This window comes from Vanellus vanellus (assembly GCF_965231255.1).
Source record: "Vanellus vanellus genome assembly, chromosome: 1".
NCBI lineage: Eukaryota > Metazoa > Chordata > Aves > Charadriiformes > Charadriidae > Vanellus > Vanellus vanellus.
Genome location: NC_138905.1, coordinates 222,847,091 through 222,864,643, shown reverse-complemented (window position 1 = coordinate 222,864,643; position 17,553 = coordinate 222,847,091). Strand labels below are relative to the sequence as shown.

General features: G+C 60.8%; 1 protein-coding gene across 1 annotated transcript; it reads left to right on the top strand.

Annotated features, from left to right (window-relative positions):
• The first annotated feature begins 314 nt into the window (after positions 1-314).
• Positions 315-15,907, top strand: RRP8 (ribosomal RNA processing 8). Its single transcript, XM_082486580.1, has 18 exons — positions 315-487; positions 566-716; positions 805-1,231; positions 1,359-1,488; positions 1,807-1,913; positions 2,079-2,175; positions 5,076-5,246; positions 8,361-8,663; positions 9,981-10,063; positions 10,492-10,630; positions 11,082-11,216; positions 11,315-11,438; positions 11,602-11,738; positions 13,313-13,426; positions 13,945-14,126; positions 14,422-14,647; positions 15,012-15,222; positions 15,401-15,907. Exons 1-18 carry the CDS (start codon positions 389-391, stop codon positions 15,667-15,669), a joined length of 3,105 nt encoding a protein of 1,034 aa, XP_082342706.1. The 5' UTR covers positions 315-388; the 3' UTR covers positions 15,670-15,907.
• Positions 15,908-17,553: the final 1,646 nt, after the last annotated feature.

Here is a 17,553-nt window from a genome sequence, read left to right as displayed (position 1 = left end):
GCCCCGGTCCGCCCGCCAACAGCGCCCCCTGCCGGCCGGCCGCCGCGCCGGCTCCGGGCTCCGTGCCACGGGCGGCGGGCCCCGGGCCCCGGGCAGCGGCAGAGCGGAGCGGGGGCGGCGCGGGGCGTGGAGGGGGCGGGGCGGGGGGCACCGGCGGGGGCGAACCGGGCGGGGGGCGGGGCGCACGGCACAGGGGGGCGGGGCGAACCGCGCTGCTCGGCCTCCCGGCCGCCGGGGCGCGCTGTTTCTGCGGGCTCTACCGGGGCCGCTCTGGGCCCTGCGCGCTCACAACTCGGCGGGCCGCACGTGGGTACCGGTGTAGTTCCCGGCCCGGAGCGCAGAGCTGTCCCCCGTTCCCGGCCCGGGCAGGTCCCGCGGCCGCCGGGCCATGTTCGCGGAGGAGGAGTGGAACGACGGGGCGGAGGGCCGGGCCCGCGCCCAGGCTCGGCCGGGGCTCCGCGGCGCCCCTGAGGGCCCGGGCCAGCCGGTAAGCGGTACGCGCGCGGGGCGGCGGCGGGCCGGTCCCTGGGCGCGGGAGGGGTGACCGGCCCCTCGCTCTCCGCAGGCCCCCGCGGGGAAGCGGCGGCGGCGGCAGTTGGGGGACCGGGACGGCGAGCCCGCGCGGAAGCGGGCCGGGGGGCGGCGGCAGGCCGCGGCGGAGGAGCGGCCGGCCGACCCCGGGGAGCCGCAGCAGAGCGGGCAGCGCTCAGACAGAGGTACCATCGCTCGGCGGGGCTGCTCCCGGGGCGCCGGGGGCCTGGCGGGGCGCCGGGGCCGCCCTGACGTCCCTCCCGGTGCCCCCAGACGCGGCAGCTGAGCGGCCCCGGCCGAGCGCGGAGCCCGGTGCGCCGGAGCTGGGGAGGGCAGCGCGGGCCCTGAGCAGGAGGCGGCGGCGGAAAAAGCAGAAGAACGACCGGTGTCAGAAGAGCGAGCTGCCGACGGGACCCGGAGGGGAGCGGGGACCGGGACAGGGCGCCCTGGAGCCGCCCAGCCCGGACTCGGCCCCTGCGGGGCGGTCGGCGGCTCTGCGGGCGCGGATGGAGGAGCGGCTGTTGTCTGCCCGATTCCGGTACATCAACCAGCAGCTCTACACCTCCACCAGCCAGGAGGCGGCTCAGCTCTTCCAGAGCGACCCCGAGGCCTTCCAGATCTACCACCGCGGCTTCACCCAGCAAGTGGGGCGCTGGCCCGAGAACCCCATCCAGCGCATCATCCGCTACCTCCGGCGGCGGTGAGCAGGCAGGACGGGGCTGCTGCCGAGCGTGGGGACCCGCCGGGGTGGTGGGGTGAGGGAGCCAGGGCGTCCTCAGCACCACTCATCTCCTCCCCCCCCCCCCCTCCCCCCCCCCCCCCCCCAGGCCGGCCTCGCTGGTAGTGGCAGATTTTGGCTGTGGTGACTGTAAGATTGCGAGCAGCATCAGGAACAAGGTTCACTGCTTTGACCTCGTGCCTCTCAGCCCACTGGTCACCGTCTGCGACATGGCCAAGGTAGGGAGGACAGGGATAGGGTGAGGGACGGCAGTGGCGCAGTGGGTGAGGGGGGCAGTGGGGGGGCTGTGGGCTTTATGGGTTGGGGTGGCAATTGCAGGGTGAGAGGGTGGTCAGGGCTCCTGGGGGTCCTGTGCACGTGAGGCAGCACATGCCTGTTTGGAAAACTGGGACACCCCTGTCTATGGGCTCCCCAGAGAAGATGCTCAGCTGAGTCCGAGAGCCTGGGGAGCAGCAAAGCACGGAAGGGCTGTTCCAGCCCCCCATCGCCATTCTCCTCCTCCTCCTGGGGTCGGCGTCCTGGTCTGCATCTGGCAGGTGCCATTGGCAGATGAGTCGGTGGACATCGCAGTGTTCTGCCTGGCGCTGATGGGCACCAACCTGCAGGAGATCCTGGAAGAGGCCAACCGCGTGCTGAAACCGGGGTAGGCAGAGACATGCGTGCTGGGCTGGTGTGGGGCAGGAGGCATCAGGGTGAGCCGGGAGGCGCGGGGTGGCCTTTGGGCAGGCGGCAAGGAGCGGAGGCACTGGGCTGTGCCCTGGGAGGTGCCACCGCTGCTGCTGCTGCTCAGGGCTGAGATGTTTCACAGGGGAACCCTTATGGTGGCAGAGGTGGCCAGCCGCTTCGAGGACATCCGAGCCTTCATGAATGGCATGGCTCAGCTGGGCTTCAAAAGTGTCTCCAAGGTGTGTCCTCAGGTACTCCCTGTGCTGGGCGCTGGGTGCTCTGGGCCCCTGAGAACCAGGGAGCCCTGAGAAGGTGCCTGTGGTCCCTGGCAGCTGGACACCACCCTTCCTGCTCTGACAGCAGGGCAGGGCAGCACAGCCCAGCCTGGTGCCAGCAGGGAGCGGGCTGGGGGGTGGTGACAGTGCATGGGGGACCTGGGGTCTGGGGGACCCAGGACCCACAGGTGTTGTGCTGGGGTCTGAGAGGAGGTTTGGGGGACTTAAGGGCTGTGGTGCTGGGAACGTGGTTTTAGGAGACCTGGGGCCCCCTAGGGTCTGAAACAGGGTCTGGGGGGTCTGGGGCCCATGGGGGTTGTGGTAGGGGGGTTTAGGGGGATCTGGGGCCAGGGGTCATGGTGCTGGTATCGGTGTCTGGGATGGGGTAAGGGGCAGCCAGGGCACACTGGGGAGGGATGTTGTGGGAGGCGGTGTTGGAGTCTGGGAGCGGGTTGGTGGTCCTGGGGCCCCCAGAGACATGGTGTGGTGTTTGGGGTCCCGGGGCCTGCATGGCGGGCAGCTGGGGATGCTGAGGTTGAGGGGTCCTGCACGGATGGGGTCTAAGAGGCGGTTGGGGTTGATGGTGATGGGGGGTCTGGGAGGGTGAGGGGGGGGGGGGGCGGCGGCGATGGTGTCGGGCGTCCTGCGGGGGTACAGGCACTGAGACGGCGCTGCCACAGGACCTCTCCAGCGCCTTCTTCCACCTCCTGGAGTTCTCCAAGACCGGTCCCCCCCGCCGCCGCCCCGCGCTCGGCCTGCGCCTGCGGCCGTGCCTCTACAAGCGCCGCTGAGGGCGGGGGCGGGGCATCCCCGCCCCGCGCAGTTCCCAATAAAGCTGCTGTTTCCGCAACGCCTCGGCATTCCGGGGGCGGGGCGAGGGCGGGGCGCGGCGCGGAGGCACCTGCGCAGTGGGCGCGAGGCCTGGGCGGCGCGGCAGCGGTTCCTGCCGGGGATGTCGGGGCCGGGCGGGCCGGGCCCCGGCGGGGGGAAGCTGGACATCAACCGTGCTGGCGTGGCCGAGCTGGAGGGAGCGCTTAGCGGCATCGGCCGCCGCCGCGCCCGCGGCATCGTGCGGAAGAGAGAGGTGCGGGCGGGGGTGGCCCGGTGCGGCGGCCGGGCCCGGGCCTGGGCGGGGACGGCGGCGGGGCCCGGCGGTGTGCGGGGAGCTGTTCCGGGGGGCTGCGGCGCGGTTTGTCCGCGGTGTTCCGGCCGTGCCGCCGTTCTGGGCCTTCTCACGGGGCTCGCGCCGCCTCCGGGTCCGGCGGCGGGGACCTGCGGGCCTCGCTCGGGCGTAGGGGCCCGCTGTGCCCCCGCCCCGAAGAGCTCCGTGAGCCGCGGCCCGGCCCGGCGCCTCCAGCTCGGGCGGAGCGCTGCCCCTTGCCGGCAGCCCGGTCCGGCTCGGATCTGCGAGCGGCGGGGCCTGGGGCAGAGCCGCGGGGCTGGCGGCAGGTGACGTTGCACGCAGAAAAAAATGAGTTCCTGGGTGGAACGGGAGGGAGCAGGAAGGGGCAGAGGCCGGTCTGGTGTGGTCACCGTGGGCTGGGAGCCCTGCTGCTCCCCCGCCAGTGTCTGCTCGGCTCTGTCATTTGGAAATGACAGAGCAGGAAAAAAGCCGGCGAGTGGTAGTCACTGCCGGGGTGACACAGCCACGGGAAAGGTAAGCGTGGTCTGGGGCTGTGTCTGCCGTGGCGCTTTTAGCAGAAGCAGGAAGATTAATGCCACCTTTTTGCCATTAGTGCTACAAACAGCTGGTGAGATAGCGGCTGGAATACGGCGTCTGTGTTGAATCAGTCAGAGCAGCGAGGCAGGAGAAATTGGGGAAAGGGGAGGCTGGCTTGGCAAGGCGAGGCTAGAAGAGCTTGACTTTTTTTGGGCTGGAAAAGAGGAGGCTGAGAAGGGCAGGGTCAGCAGCTATAAATACAGCAGGAATGTAAACACCGTGGAGGCGGAAGAGCAAGAGCCACTTAAACAAAAGGATTGCTGGTATGAGAACAGGTGAAGGTGGATTTACAGAAATGAGGTTTAGCACTAAAGCAGTGCTTTTGGATAAAACTTTTTACAGGGGAGAAGCAGCGGAAATGCCATAAAATGATGTATGGCAAATTTGAAAGGGTGATCGTAACCTTGTCTGGGCCCTGATGTCTGTGTCAGCCAGGAAGCATGGGTGCTTTCCACCTGGGGATCCTGCCCCCTGGTAACAGCCAAGCTGTCCCTGTTGGGTTTAAGCCCTTTGGGCTTGTGGCAGAAGCTGGTTGGGGTCCGGTCGGTGGTGATGCTGGGTTCTGCGAGCAGGGCTGGGCAGGACTCAACCTGGCATTTTGCAGAGCGGTGGGTGCTCTGCACACATGCGTGTCTGTGCCTGTGCTTGGCAGGAGGCAGGGGCTGTTCCCATTCCCTGGAGCTGCAGAGAAGGGAGGTTGGCTGCCTGTGCCAGGGAACGCTCCCAGTCATGGTACTAGTCAGCTGGAACACACAATTCCCCTTCCCTGAGCTTTTAGCCTTTGCTTTTGGGCCCCTACTTCCCTTGCTTGCCGCAGCTCTGGTGCTATTGCCTGTTCCTTGCAGGCATTGCCGTTGTCACTCAGGGCAGGAAAAGTTTGTGGCAACAGGAGGGATTGGATGGGAACGGCTGTTTTGGGCAGAAGACTGTGGCTTCCCTCGGGTGGGAGCAGGAGCAAGGACTTGCACTACAAAGCTATTGCCCTGCTGTGGCACCCCAACCCTTTTTTCCATGAAGGCCTAAAGGGAGCTGGTGGTAAGCAAGGTGCAAGCTGGTAGGTCTGGACTGTCTGAGCTTTGTCCTGCTTTGAGGCTGGTCCCTGGGTTTCTCGGCTCCGTATTGAGTCTTACTTCTCTTCTCACAGGAACTGAAGGGCTTCAACTCGCTCGATGATCTTCTGCATGTCAAGGGCATCACTACCCGCATCTTGGAGCTGAACAGTCAGCGGATGACTTGCAGGAGGAGGCCAAGCAGTGAGGAAGCTGCGAGGGTGAGCCCTGGTCTGCAGGGGGACAGTAAAGCTCCTGTGCCTCAGGTAGGAAAAGAAAGGTACCGTTCTCCTGCCTGCCCAGTGGGGCAGGAATTAGGGAGGGGTATCTTGTGCTGAGAGAGGTGGGCACTGGTAGAGGGAGGAGACTTATCTGCTCTGGGCACTGGAAGAGGGGGGCCCAGGGGATGCTGCGCCCTTTCAAACAGCCAAGTGGTCTCCCTGCAGTCTCCCTGTAAGGTGGCAGCTCGCTTTGGGGAGCATCCTGATGGGAGGACACAGTACTCTGCGCCCAGCCGGCTTTGCGGTGTCCTGGCGGAGGCTGCAGTGGCCCCTGAGCACAGAGACTTGCCAGGAGCTGCTCTGGTCGCAGTGATGCGTTGGCCCTAAGGTCCCTGATAGAAACAATGCTCTGATCCCAGTGGACACTCGTGGCTTCCTGCTGCCCCCCCCTGCCCCAGAGCAGCTAGCCATCCATAGGTCTCCTGCAGACAGTTGTTAAGTTCCACTAATTGTTCATCGCTGGAGGTCAAAGCTGGGTGTGGAGAGAGATTCTTCCCCTGGACCAATGGCTGAGGAGGTCAGAGCCCATGTCTCTTGCCAAGCTCTCTACCCTGCCTTGTCTGTGGAGAGCGGCAGCCAGCGCGCTGCCTGCTTGGGCTGGCATGCACCCAGCTTGCCTCTGGGGACTTTTTCAGGAGCGCGTCTTTCTGTGGTACTGTCTGTGGGGCTGAGGAAATTCACTCGCCTCAGAGCAGCTGTGCCCTGCCAAGCTTTCGAGCGAGGAGGATGGTTGTTGGAAGGCATTACTGCTGGGGAGATGTCAGCGACTGTTCTGCCCCAGGAGCATCGTCCCGGGGTCTGTTATCATCCAAGACCTGGATGCCACCCCCAGTTCTAGATGCCAGAGGAAAGGCTTGAGAAACCTGAGCTCAGTGCTTCCTCCTGGAAAGGTGTGCCCAGATGGGCTGTGGTGTGGTGCTGCGCATCCAGCCGCTGCCTCCCTGCCTGGGAGTCCAACCCCGCTCTGGGCTCACCTGCCAAACGAGGTCCAGTCTGACTGGGCAGTGTGAAGAGATGACCGATCTGCCTCTGACCTGGGGAGGCTGTCCAGGGCTGGGCGCTTAACCATGTGTGCACTGAGGCCTAATCTCTAAATGTAAATAAGCCCAGCCCTAACCGCAATAAACTTTGCTGTGCTTGGTAGGAGCCCTGTAGAGCAGCTGGGTTTTTCCTTCCCCAGGTGTATTTTTGTGTTGTGACCAAATCACCTCTGCGTTTCTTTTCTCCTCCTACAAAATATTTTCTCCAGATTTTGAATCACTTGGAGGAGGAGGTTGAGCAGTATCTTCAAGTTTTAAGCATTCTGTTTAAAAATGTGGATTGGGCATGCAGGACTTGAGCGTCTAGGGCAGCACAGAGGGTAATACTGCTTTCCCGCTTGCACTTCTTCCCTGTTCAGATTTTTGAGCCTGAAGCTTGTGCTCAGTGGGATCCCTCAATCCTCTTCAGCGGTTGCTTTACAGGATGCGCAGTCCCTGGTGCCTGGCTGGCCCTGCTCTCCCTGTCTTTGCATGGAGAACATTGCCTCTGGGTGTATGGAAATGCATTTAATTTGGGTAAGCCCAGCTTACCAAGTCATGCAGATCATACCGTGTGACTGTCCTGTCCTTGCTACCTATCCAAGTGTCAGTCTTAAAATGTAATCAGGAAAGATTTTATCAACTTCCATATTATGAATAAAACAAATATTGACTACTGTGGTTTTCCCCATGTGCATACACACACACATCCCTTATGGGTCTGCACTAGGCCTGTCAGCAGAAAATGTGCAGTTTCCCATTAACAAGTGTGTTTTGAGATCTGTTGACTGGCTCTTTCTTGATCTAAGCCATCTCATCCAACAGCCATTTGGAGGCTGTGGCACGCCGGTGTTTTCATGAGAAGCCTGTGCCCCAGCCAGATGCTTAGAAGTGTATGGGTGCGTCTCATCAATGTGATTCATATAATTGCTTTTTTTAACCAAAATGTAACGCTAAAGGGAATAAACTCAATTTTAATTGAAAAGACCTATTTTCATGAAGTCTCATCAGCTGGTACAAAGCATGTCCCTGTCATTTATCTTTTACTCGTTGAATCCTGCACCAGCCTCTCTATTGCCAGATAGAGAGGCTATGTAAAGACTTATTTTTCTCCTGCCTTTATCAGTTTTAGCACAACTTTCGTGCTCTTCTGGTCTTTGCAATTTCACCTGTATTCCAAGATTTACCAAACATAATTGCTGTGGGCCAGTGATCTCTTGTACTACTCCCTAGGGCCCTGAGGTGCAAATTATCCTGGGCTGCTGATTGAAGTGTTTTATTGGTGTATTGGAAAACAGTTCCTCATTCCCATGTGATACAGGGGTGGCATTATGATTCCTCTAAGTAACTACGGAATAATTCTGGGTTTGGTTTGTTTTTTTTTTTGTGGTGGTATTCACAGTGCTGCTTTCTTGGGGGAGGAAGGGCGCAGGTGGCATTAGATGGACACACGCTACTCATGACCTCTCGAGTAATTGTTGCTCCTGGTCAGATTAGCTGGAGGGCGAAGGGACCTCCGCACAGTGCTGAGGGCAGAAACGCAGCATGCGCCTCCATTCTGTTGCTGGTGCTGCCAGGCGTGCACCAGCTCTGCACCCTGCTTTGGCAGAGAGAGGGCAGAGGGCTGTTCCCAGCTCCAGGGAGATGGCTCGCTGCGCAGAGGTGGAGCGGCTGCTCACAGGTTTGGTATTGTTTGGCGCCACTGATGCTGCTGCAGTGTTTGTGTTTTCTGCTCAGCCAAAGTTGCTGGCTGCCACGTAATGCAGTCACGTTGCAGCTGTGCTTCCCCGTGGGGCTGGGAAGTGACCTATCTCCAGACCATGCTTGGCTGCAGCTGCCCTGTGACCCCAGGGACCACCTTGGCTCAGTAGTCTGCTCCTCTCTTCCTGTCTTTGGCTCTGCTTAGCTCGTCGCCCCCTCTGTACTGCAGGGGGAAGCCCTTGCGTTCCTTGGGCCGTGTCTCTGACTGGTAGCCCCCTCAGCACCCCAGCGAGCTACCTGCCTGGGCCCAGGGCACCCTGAGAGCTGGTGCTCAGAGCAGCAGCAGACAGACCTGACCCTGCCTCTCCCTGTCTTGTAGGTGGTGGCTGAGGAGGAGGACATTTCAGGCCCCTGGGAGCCGGAGCGGTCTGGGAAAGGAAGCCCTGGGTCAGGACCGGAGGCTGATGGCTCCAGCGGGCGAGGAGCTCAGGAGACAGTCAACTCCACTGTCTGTGGGGAGCAGGAGGAGGAGGAGGAAGAAGAAGAGGAAGAGGGGAGTTGCTACAGTGAGGAAGGGGAGGATGGCAGCAATGTCTACTTCTATTACACCATCGGAGAACGCTGGATAGACTACCTGCAGCGGACAGAGGACAGTGGTCTCCTCCGTCACGTGCGGCCCAAGGTAACCCTGCGGGGAGTGTGCCCCCAGACAAGGGCTTTGCCCCAAAAAGTGGGGCTGCCCATGCAGTTGGTGGCTCCCTGGCAGGAGCTGACACTGGCATGTTGCCTGTGTTCCTGTCCTGGCAGCTGGTGGCCTCAGAGCCTATGGGCACCCACTGCTTGCCGTGGCAGTGGTGCCAGAACGGGCCACGGGCTGCTGTAGCACGTCAAGCTCCCGCTGCACGGGCTGCGTGTCTGGCTGTTATTACTGCTGCAGACCCCCAGGACACGCCGGGGCACTGCGGGCCAGCTGGGGAGCTCAGGGCTGTCAGCCAGCTGCTGGCTGGGCCGGGAGCTCTGCAGCGCACGGTGTACTCAGCAGTTGCTGTTGGCCTGCCTGGCTGTTAGGGCCGGGAGAAGGAGGCACCGTCCCAGTCTGCCTGAGCTCTGCCGGCAGTCCCCAGCCATGCTATCCCCAGTGGAGCCACCCACTGTGGCTCCACCACAGTGCAGAGCCTGAACTGGGGCAGCAGGATTCTGCTGGGGAAGGGGGAGGGGGTGGGGGGGTGTCAGGCAAAGGCCTCGGGGAGGTTTCTGTGGGATGTGGGTGATGTGGTGAGATGCCCTGGCCAGCCCTGAGTGCAGGGCTGCAGCTGGTGCCCAGGTCAGTTACTGGAGGGAAGGAGCCCCCAGCTTCCTACCTGGGCTGGGGGTCCCTGTGCTGACTGTCTGGTGGCTGCCAGCGCTGTCTGGTAGCCACCCCACTGTCCCCACCTTTCCTCTTAACCCTGCGCCTCTTGTATGGACCTGGAAGGATGTAGATTCCCTTTGATACACCCACGTCAGTGTAGGGTCTGCCACACATCCCAGCACAGCTCTCCCTGTAGCTGCTGAGTGTAGCGGGCTGTGCTGAGCTCTCGGGACTGGATGTGGGGCTGGTCTGCCAGGAGGCTTCAGTGTGCCAAGTTCCCTGCTCGTGCTGCAGGTCTGCCTGTCCCGTGTGGAACTGTACCTAGAGTAGGGCCAAGCAGGTATACCAACAGGTTTTCTCAGCCACTGTTTTTGTCCCAGTGCAGCTTTTTGCTGACTTAACCCCATCAGGTCTGATACTCCCCTTGGAAGGACCAAGATCCATTTCTCCCACAGAAGTTAACTCTTCTGCCAGCTCTAGAGCTCAGGTGGCCTTCAGCTTCCCTCTGCAGGTCCCCAGTGTGAGCATGGGCTCGGAAGACTTGCAGGCTGCGTCTCCTACTCTGTCACTTTTGGCAGAAAATCAGTAACCCACAATGCGCACAAGGAGCTCTGCTCCATCCTGCTTTAACTTGCCTTCTCCTTGCAGATGAAGCGGAAGTCAGAGAATGGCCTGGATGGCCGGGCCCTTTCCCCCGGTAAAAAGCTGTGCAAGGGCTCCGAGTACAGCAGGTAAGATGAGCGCTCTGCGTGCTGAGCAACGAGTTGACCTGAGGGGTGGGAAGACCTCCTTCTACCAGTCCCATCTCTCAGTCATCTGGGTGTCCTGCTGAGGTTGTGGAGTCTCAATCCTTGGAGAGATACAAAAGCCATCTGGGTGGCCCTGCTTGAGCAGGGGGTTGGACCAGACGGCCTCTGGAGGTGCGTCCAGCCTCAACCAGTCCGTGATACTGTCACTCTGTAGAGCAGGCTGGGCTGAGGGGACTGCATGCGAAGCTGAGGTCCTGGTGGAAGTGATGAGGAAGGGGGTTAGCTTGGCGGGAGGCTCATGGCTGATGGTTTATGGGGACCTCTGTTCTGAGAACTGTTTGCACGGTGTGGCCCAGAGTAACACTGGCATGTCTCACCTTTGCTTTGGTCTCTCCCCGTCTCTGGTCCAGGACACTGGGTCCATGCATGCCCAGTCCTACCACCACCTTTGGGGACCTGCGCAACGCCAAAGCAGGCCATGGACGCCGACGCCGCATCCCCTCGGTTGCCCCCCCTCCCGAGCTGCAGGACTGGCTCCGCACCTTCCAGGTAGGCTGGGGGCTCGCCTTGGAGGGCACTGATGGGCAGGCAGGAGGAGAGCCAGGTCCTGGGGACCCGGTCTGCGTGAAAGCCACCACAGGCAGGGGGTTGGGTCCCACAGTGGATTTTTAGTAAGTTTTTGCCTCGGGTAAAGGGGCACAGAAGTGGTGTTAGCCCCCGTCTTGCTTCCTTTTGTCCTGGAGTGGTGTTGCTTTGTCTGCCATCACACAGCACCCGTGTTCCATCTTACCCGACTCATGGAGCTCCCAGCCCCGCCTCTGTGGCTCCTCTATCTTGGCATCTAGATGGCAGAGCCCTGGCCTGCTCCAGAGGGCCAGCCAGCCTGTCTTGCCCGTGTGGGTTGGTGTCTCTGCTAGGGTTGGGGTGGGGATGTAGCCACAGGGGTGCCTGTGAGGGCTGCCATGTGTGCAGGCACCGTGACTGATGTTGCTCTCCTCAGCGGTGGAGTGGCCCAGAGAAGCTGCTTGCTCTGGATGAGCTCATCGATCGCTGCGAGCCCTCCCAAATCAAGTACATGATGCAGGTCATTGAACCCCAGTTCCAGAGAGACTTCATTTCCCTGCTGCCCAAGGAGGTGAGTTGAGGCAAGGGACGGGCTGGCCCTGGTGCTGGGCACCAGTTACCAGCCGCGGAGCCCACTGTGCCCTTGTGACTCGGCTTCCACTCCTGCAGCTGGCACTCTATGTCCTCTCATTCCTGGAGCCTCGGGACCTGCTCCGTGCTGCCCAGACCTGTCGCTACTGGAGGGTCTTGGCTGAAGATAACCTGCTCTGGAGGGAGAAGTGCCGGGAAGAAGGTAAAGACCCCTCCTCCATATGGCTTGTGGCACATTGTGGCTGGGATCTGCAGTGGGGTAGCCCCCAACGCCCACGGATGTACACCATCTTAGCCCCCCGGTAGGGTGAGGGCATGGCCCACTGTTGTAGTGTGAGGCATCCCGCTGTGTTCTCCTCCTGCAGGCATCGAGGAGCCCTTGAACCTGCGGAAGCGGCGCCTGCTGAGCCCTGGATTCATGTACAGCCCCTGGAAATTTGCCTTCATGCGGCAGCACAAAATTGACATGAATTGGCGCAGCGGGGAGCTTAAAGCCCCCAAGGTGAGTGCTTTCAGGAGTCCTTGCTGAGAACCACATTCTATAGAGCTTTGACGTGTAGGAAGCTGTTACAGGAAGGAAGTAGCAGAGTAATGTCCATGACCAATAGGATGAGAACGACACTAAGAATTTTAAAACTGCCTCAGGAAAAGAGTCACAAGTCTGGCCTGTCTTCAGGAGGCACAGGCCAGAGGCATTCACCTGGAAATATTTTAATTTGAAGGTCTTTGAAGCTGTAGGTCCTGCCTGCTTCCTGCAACTCCTGACCCTGCCTTGGAGAGAGCAGATACAGAGCACAGCTTGCTTGGAGCTTTCCTGTGTGCTCTGGCTGGCAGCACAGCTGATCTCAGGGATTGCCACCGTGGGTGGTACTGGGCTGCAGTTCTGCCAGCAGAAAAAGGGTCTCCCTGGACCCCAGAGAAGGTGGTTTCCATCCCCTTGGTCCTTCTCTGAGCACCTGTGGCAGGGCTGTAGCCAACCATAGCATCCAGGGCATGGTACGGCTCTTCTGGGGCTCAACCAAGCCTTGTCCCTGCTACAAGGTTCCCAAACACTTGAGTGTTGGTTTTGTCTCTCCCTGCTAAGGTCCCTGCCTGCCCCTTGTCCCTGTCCAGGATGCAGGGAGCCCCAGCTGCCCCTTCTCTCAGTCTCTCAGGTGACAGTCTCAGTCTTGCTGCTCTCCACCTCCGGAGACTTTGTCCAGGCCCATGCTGTTCCCAGCCCCTTCTCCAAGCCCCTGCCTCAGTGGTGCCCAAGGTGAGCAGCAGTGCTCTGCACAGTGCCATCGCTGCAGGGACTGCACCCCTGGCAGCAAATGGGCACCAGGCAGCCCTTTCCCAAGACCCCCAACACCCTGGTCTCTGCACCCACTGTGAGCAGAGCTCTCCAGGGCGCTGCCCACAGGGACGTCTGCTGGCAGGAATGTCTGCCCTGTACCTTCCCCCAGCTGAGGGGAAGTTTAATGCGTTCCCTGCAAAGGGCGGCTCTGGGCTTGTTTTCACAGCGAGGTGCTGCTTGCCCTCATGCTGCTGATGCCCGTGGCTTGGCCAGGCCTGTCTGATGTGCCTCCTCATTCCCTGGGGTCCTGCCTGAGCTCTGCCTGCCCACAGATGTTGCTCGGTCGTTGCCCACCTTTGCTGCCCTCATCACACATCGCCATATTGGGGAGGTGGCAGCTGGTGCACAGCCTTCCACCATGTGGGGAATGGAGCTGGTAGTCCCACGTGTGGTGTGGCTGATGGCCACCGCTTTTTGATCCAGGACAGAATGTCAGCTCTGAGCTTGATAGCTTGTGCGGCCTTAATAGCCTCAAGGGTGCCTCCGTGTTTTGGAGTCCCCAGTAGCCTGCTGTCCCCCAGCAGTAGCCACCACATGCCCCCCACCAGCTCCTACTGTAGCTGCTGCCCCACAGAGGAGCAGCAGGAAGGCGTTACAGGGACCTGTCTGTTATTCTGCCCCTCAGCGCTGACTGCTCCACTGCCATTCTCAAAGGCTGCTTTTGATGCCCAAGGTTCTGCAGACTCCGGGGCTCTGAGCTGCCCTCGCTTCTCTTCTTACTCATGTTGTTCTCCGTGCAGGTGCTGAAGGGACATGATGACCATGTCATCACCTGCCTGCAGTTCTGTGGCAACCGGATCGTCAGTGGCTCAGATGACAATACGCTCAAAGTGTGGTCAGCTGTCACCGGGGAGGTGAGCTGTTCTCCACAGTCGCGTCACAGGGCTACTCCGCTGGCACGTGGAGAGCCGTGCTGATCCCTGCCTTGCTGCAGGAGTGGGTGGAGGCGTGGGAGGCATAGTGGCCTTCTGGGTGGGTTTGTCTTTTCTCTGGCAAAGTGTAGCCGGGGAGGGGATTTGATAGATCCTGTGGCTGCAGGAGCAGTGGGAAGAGTTGTCTTAAGCTATAAGTCTGTTGATGCAGTAAGAAATGAGCAAGAGTTGGCCACATGTGTTTTCACTGGCAGTCAGCAAGTGCGGACCACCCTCCCGGAGATCCAGGAAGGGCAAGGAACTCAACTGTGTTGAGAACAGCAAGTGGTTATTGTCACGGAGAGGACATGGTGGGGGCCTGAGTCTGTGTGCAGGGGAGTGGATTGCTGACCCGAGGAGCCTTACCGATCCCTTGCCTGGAGGAAGTCCTGTGCTTCACTTTTCCTTTTTGCTGTGTTCAGCCTTGCCCAAACCAGTATCTCTCATCTTGTTCTTTGCAGTGTGTGCAGACGCTGGTTGGCCACACAGGGGGTGTGTGGTCTTCCCAGATGAGGGACAGCATTGTCATCAGTGGCTCCACAGACCGGACGCTCAAAGTGTGGAATGCAGACACAGGCGAATGCGTACACACGTTGTATGGGCACACGTCCACAGTACGCTGCATGCACTTGCATGGGAACAGGTATGAGTGCGACAGTGTTTGGGGCCTGATCTGATCTCTGGAATGGGGCAGGTGAAGGTGTAGAAGCGTTTGGGGCCTGGGCCAGTCTGTGGCGTGGGATATAGGGCTGGTGAAAGTGCAGAGGTGGATGGGGCATGGGCTGTTCTGTAGTGGAAAGATGCTGCATGGGAGGAGGCATCCCTGGGGAGGATAAGCCGGGGCTGCCCCTCGGGGAAGCTTGTGTGTCCGGGGTGATCTCAGCTGGGTGAGGCCCAGCGTCAACATGGTCGGGCTCCAAGTGCATCCCTGCCCACAGGGTTGTCAGTGGCTCACGGGACGCCACTCTGCGCCTCTGGGACATCGAGACTGGGCAATGTCTGCATGTGCTGATGGGGCACGTAGCTGCCGTGCGCTGCGTGCAGTACGACGGGCATAAGGTGGTAAGCGGTGCGTACGACTACACAGTGAAAGTGTGGGACCCCGAGAGCGAGAGCTGCACGCACACGCTGCAGGGACACACGAACCGTGTCTACTCCTTGCAGGTAGGACCCTGGCTCCCCCTTCGCTCCCGCTCATGTGCCGCAGGGACACGAGCCATGCCTGTTTTGGCAAGTCCAAAGCCGTCTCCCGACCCCATGCAGGTGCTGCAGGGACACACAGGCCATGTCTGTTCCCTGCAGGTGAGACACTCTCTGCCCCTCCACCCTGACCCCCACACACGCATGCACTGCAGGAACACACACAGCCCATGTCTGTTTCCTGGAGGGAAGAAGCTGCAAAACACAAGTGCACCCTGGTTAGCCAAAGGGTGCATGAGCATATCAATTAATCTGCTGTGCCCCAGACTGCAAAGAGCACTCCTCCCCTTCCTGGGCAGGCTGTGCTGATCTGTGTCTCTCTGGGCAGTTTGATGGGACGCACATTGTGAGTGGCTCTCTGGACACATCGATTCGAGTGTGGGATGTAGAGAGTGGGAACTGCCTACACACCCTGATGGGGCACCAGTCGCTCACGAGTGGCATGGAGTTACGTGACAACATCCTTGTATCTGGCAATGCTGACTCCACAGTCAAGATCTGGGACATCAAGACGGGCCAGTGCCTGCAAACGCTGCAGGGTGAGTGCCAGAGGATGGAAGAGCTCCCCTCACTAGGGGCATTGGAGAGGGGTCCTGTTGCTCGTAGCTGCCAGACGTGGCAGGGGCAGGGCAGATGTTGCCAACAGTGGGTGCTCCTGGAGAGCCTGGGACTGGAGGTGGGAGCACGGGAGGACTAACAGATACCCTCTGCTTCCAGGGCCCAGCAAGCACCAGAGTGCCGTCACCTGCCTGCAGTTCAGCTCCAAGTTTGTGGTGACCAGCTCAGATGATGGTACCGTCAAGCTCTGGGACCTCAAGACGGGCGAGTTTGTGCGCAACCTGGTTGCACTGGAGAGCGGGGGCAGTGGGGGCGTAGTGTGGCGCATCCGCGCCTCCAACACCAAGCTCGTGTGTGCGGTGGGCAGCCGCAATGGCACAGAGGAGACCAAGCTGCTGGTGCTGGACTTTGATGTGGACCTGAAATGAACCTGGCCAGTCCAGGATGGGGTGGAGGATCCCGTGGGCTGGGCGTAGCAGCTGGTCTTGGTGGGGCTGGCCCCAGAGCAGGTGTGAGCCCCCCCGCGGGCTGTAAATACTGTTTGCAGCTGTCTGGGCCTTATTTATATATGTGTGAACTCCCTGTGGGGAGCCTGCGCCCAGTGGGGGCACTGTACAGAGGAAGCAGCATGTTTTGTACACACTAATATATCGATTTATTTCTGTACCTGGGGCCTCCTTCTCCACCCCTGCTGTCCCCTGAGCCCTCCCTTCCTGGAGCTTGTCTCTTCTGGGGGAGCAGTTGGTGCCTGCAGCCTGCCCTGTTTGATTCCAGGCACAGGTAGGGGGGGGTGTAGGCTTTCCTTAGAATCACTGACCTCGGAGTCTAGCTCTCCACCTGTACACACACATGTGCTTGGCTGGTGGAGTGCGCTCTGCCTGGAGTCCCATAGTGGGTGGACTCCAGCTGCTTTATGTTCAGCACGGCAGCGGGTTGGCAGTGCACGTGAGGCACTGAGCACCCGGCGTTGGGGAGGTCTTGCAGGGCAGTACCACAGGTAGCACAGCCTGATGGCTAGCCAGGCATGTAGGCTCATGAAGCTGTCCTAAGAGGTTGTAGACCCAATACTGTGCCCGAGAGGGAGCAGTGCTGTGAGCAGACATGCTTCTTTCTCCTGCAGTGCTCCAGTCCAGCCAGAGGGAAGCAGGCAGGGCTGAGCAGAGTGAGAGATGGTGCAGCAGGCAGCAATGCACTGGGCAGCACCTGGGAGGAGACCACAGGGAGATGAGACAGGGTCTGAGCTCTGCTGCAGTGGGAGTTTTGTCCGTGGTGGGGAGGGTGGCACTGCCTGCTGCCCCAACCGGTCCTGCCCCAGCTCTTGTGCCCCCAGGAGCAGTGCCAGTGGGAGGCGGCATGGCAGCTGGAAGGCAGAGGTGGGAAGGCAGCACAGGCTGCCCTGCCATGGCACAGGGGCAGGGGCATACCAGCTGGCAGTGGCTGTAGCATTTCCAGCCACTTCCTTGGGACCTGTGGCCCTACGGACGAGGTACAGGGCAGCCACAGCTGCGGCAGGCATCTGTGCTCCTTGCTGCAGTGCTCACAGGACAGCAGAGCAGCAGGTGACTGGCAGGACTTGTCCCTTCAGGCCATCCTGCAGACAGCTGAGGACCTTTTCCACTTGGTGCAGTGGAGCCAGGAAGATTCCACGCTCTTCCAGCAGGAGCTGATGCAAGGGCCAGGGTTTGGGCCAAGATTGTCCACGTGGGATATGGCTTCTGCCTCCTGTTCCTGTGTCGCTAGGTCCTGCCGCAGCCCTGATAGCAGCGCAAGGCCCCGTTCTGCTAGAAGCCTCAGGGCTGCTGGTGCTGGCTGACCAGGGACTGTCGGGGCTGCCAGGCGCGCTGGAAACATAGGAGATGGGGGAGCATGGTGCAGCTCTGGGCTGCTGGCAGCTCTTCCTGCCAGCCCTGGGCTGCTGTGGAGGAGGGTGGCTATGCTAAGCTGCGGAGCTGCTGCATGCACGTCTGGGTCTCTGAAGCCACTGGAGGCAGGTGGGCGCAGGTCTGCAGTCCTGTGCTTCCCTCCGGCCTGCGGAGGATGGCGCGCTGGCACACTGTGGTGAAGGGCCATCACTGCTGCCTGGCTTCTCTCGGTAAGTGCTCGTTCCCACCTGTGTTGAGGCAGCCCCTGAGAGGGATAAGGATGCTCTGGGATTCCGAGGGAAGCTGGACTGCAGGGTCCAGGCGCTGCCGAGCCAGGTGCTGCGTGGCTGCTGCGTCTCCATCCAGAATGTGGCCTCCATAAAGAATGGACCCTGACAAAGGGGCTGTGGCCAGTCCAACGGGTTTGTTCCATCCTGGCCCAGTCTTCCC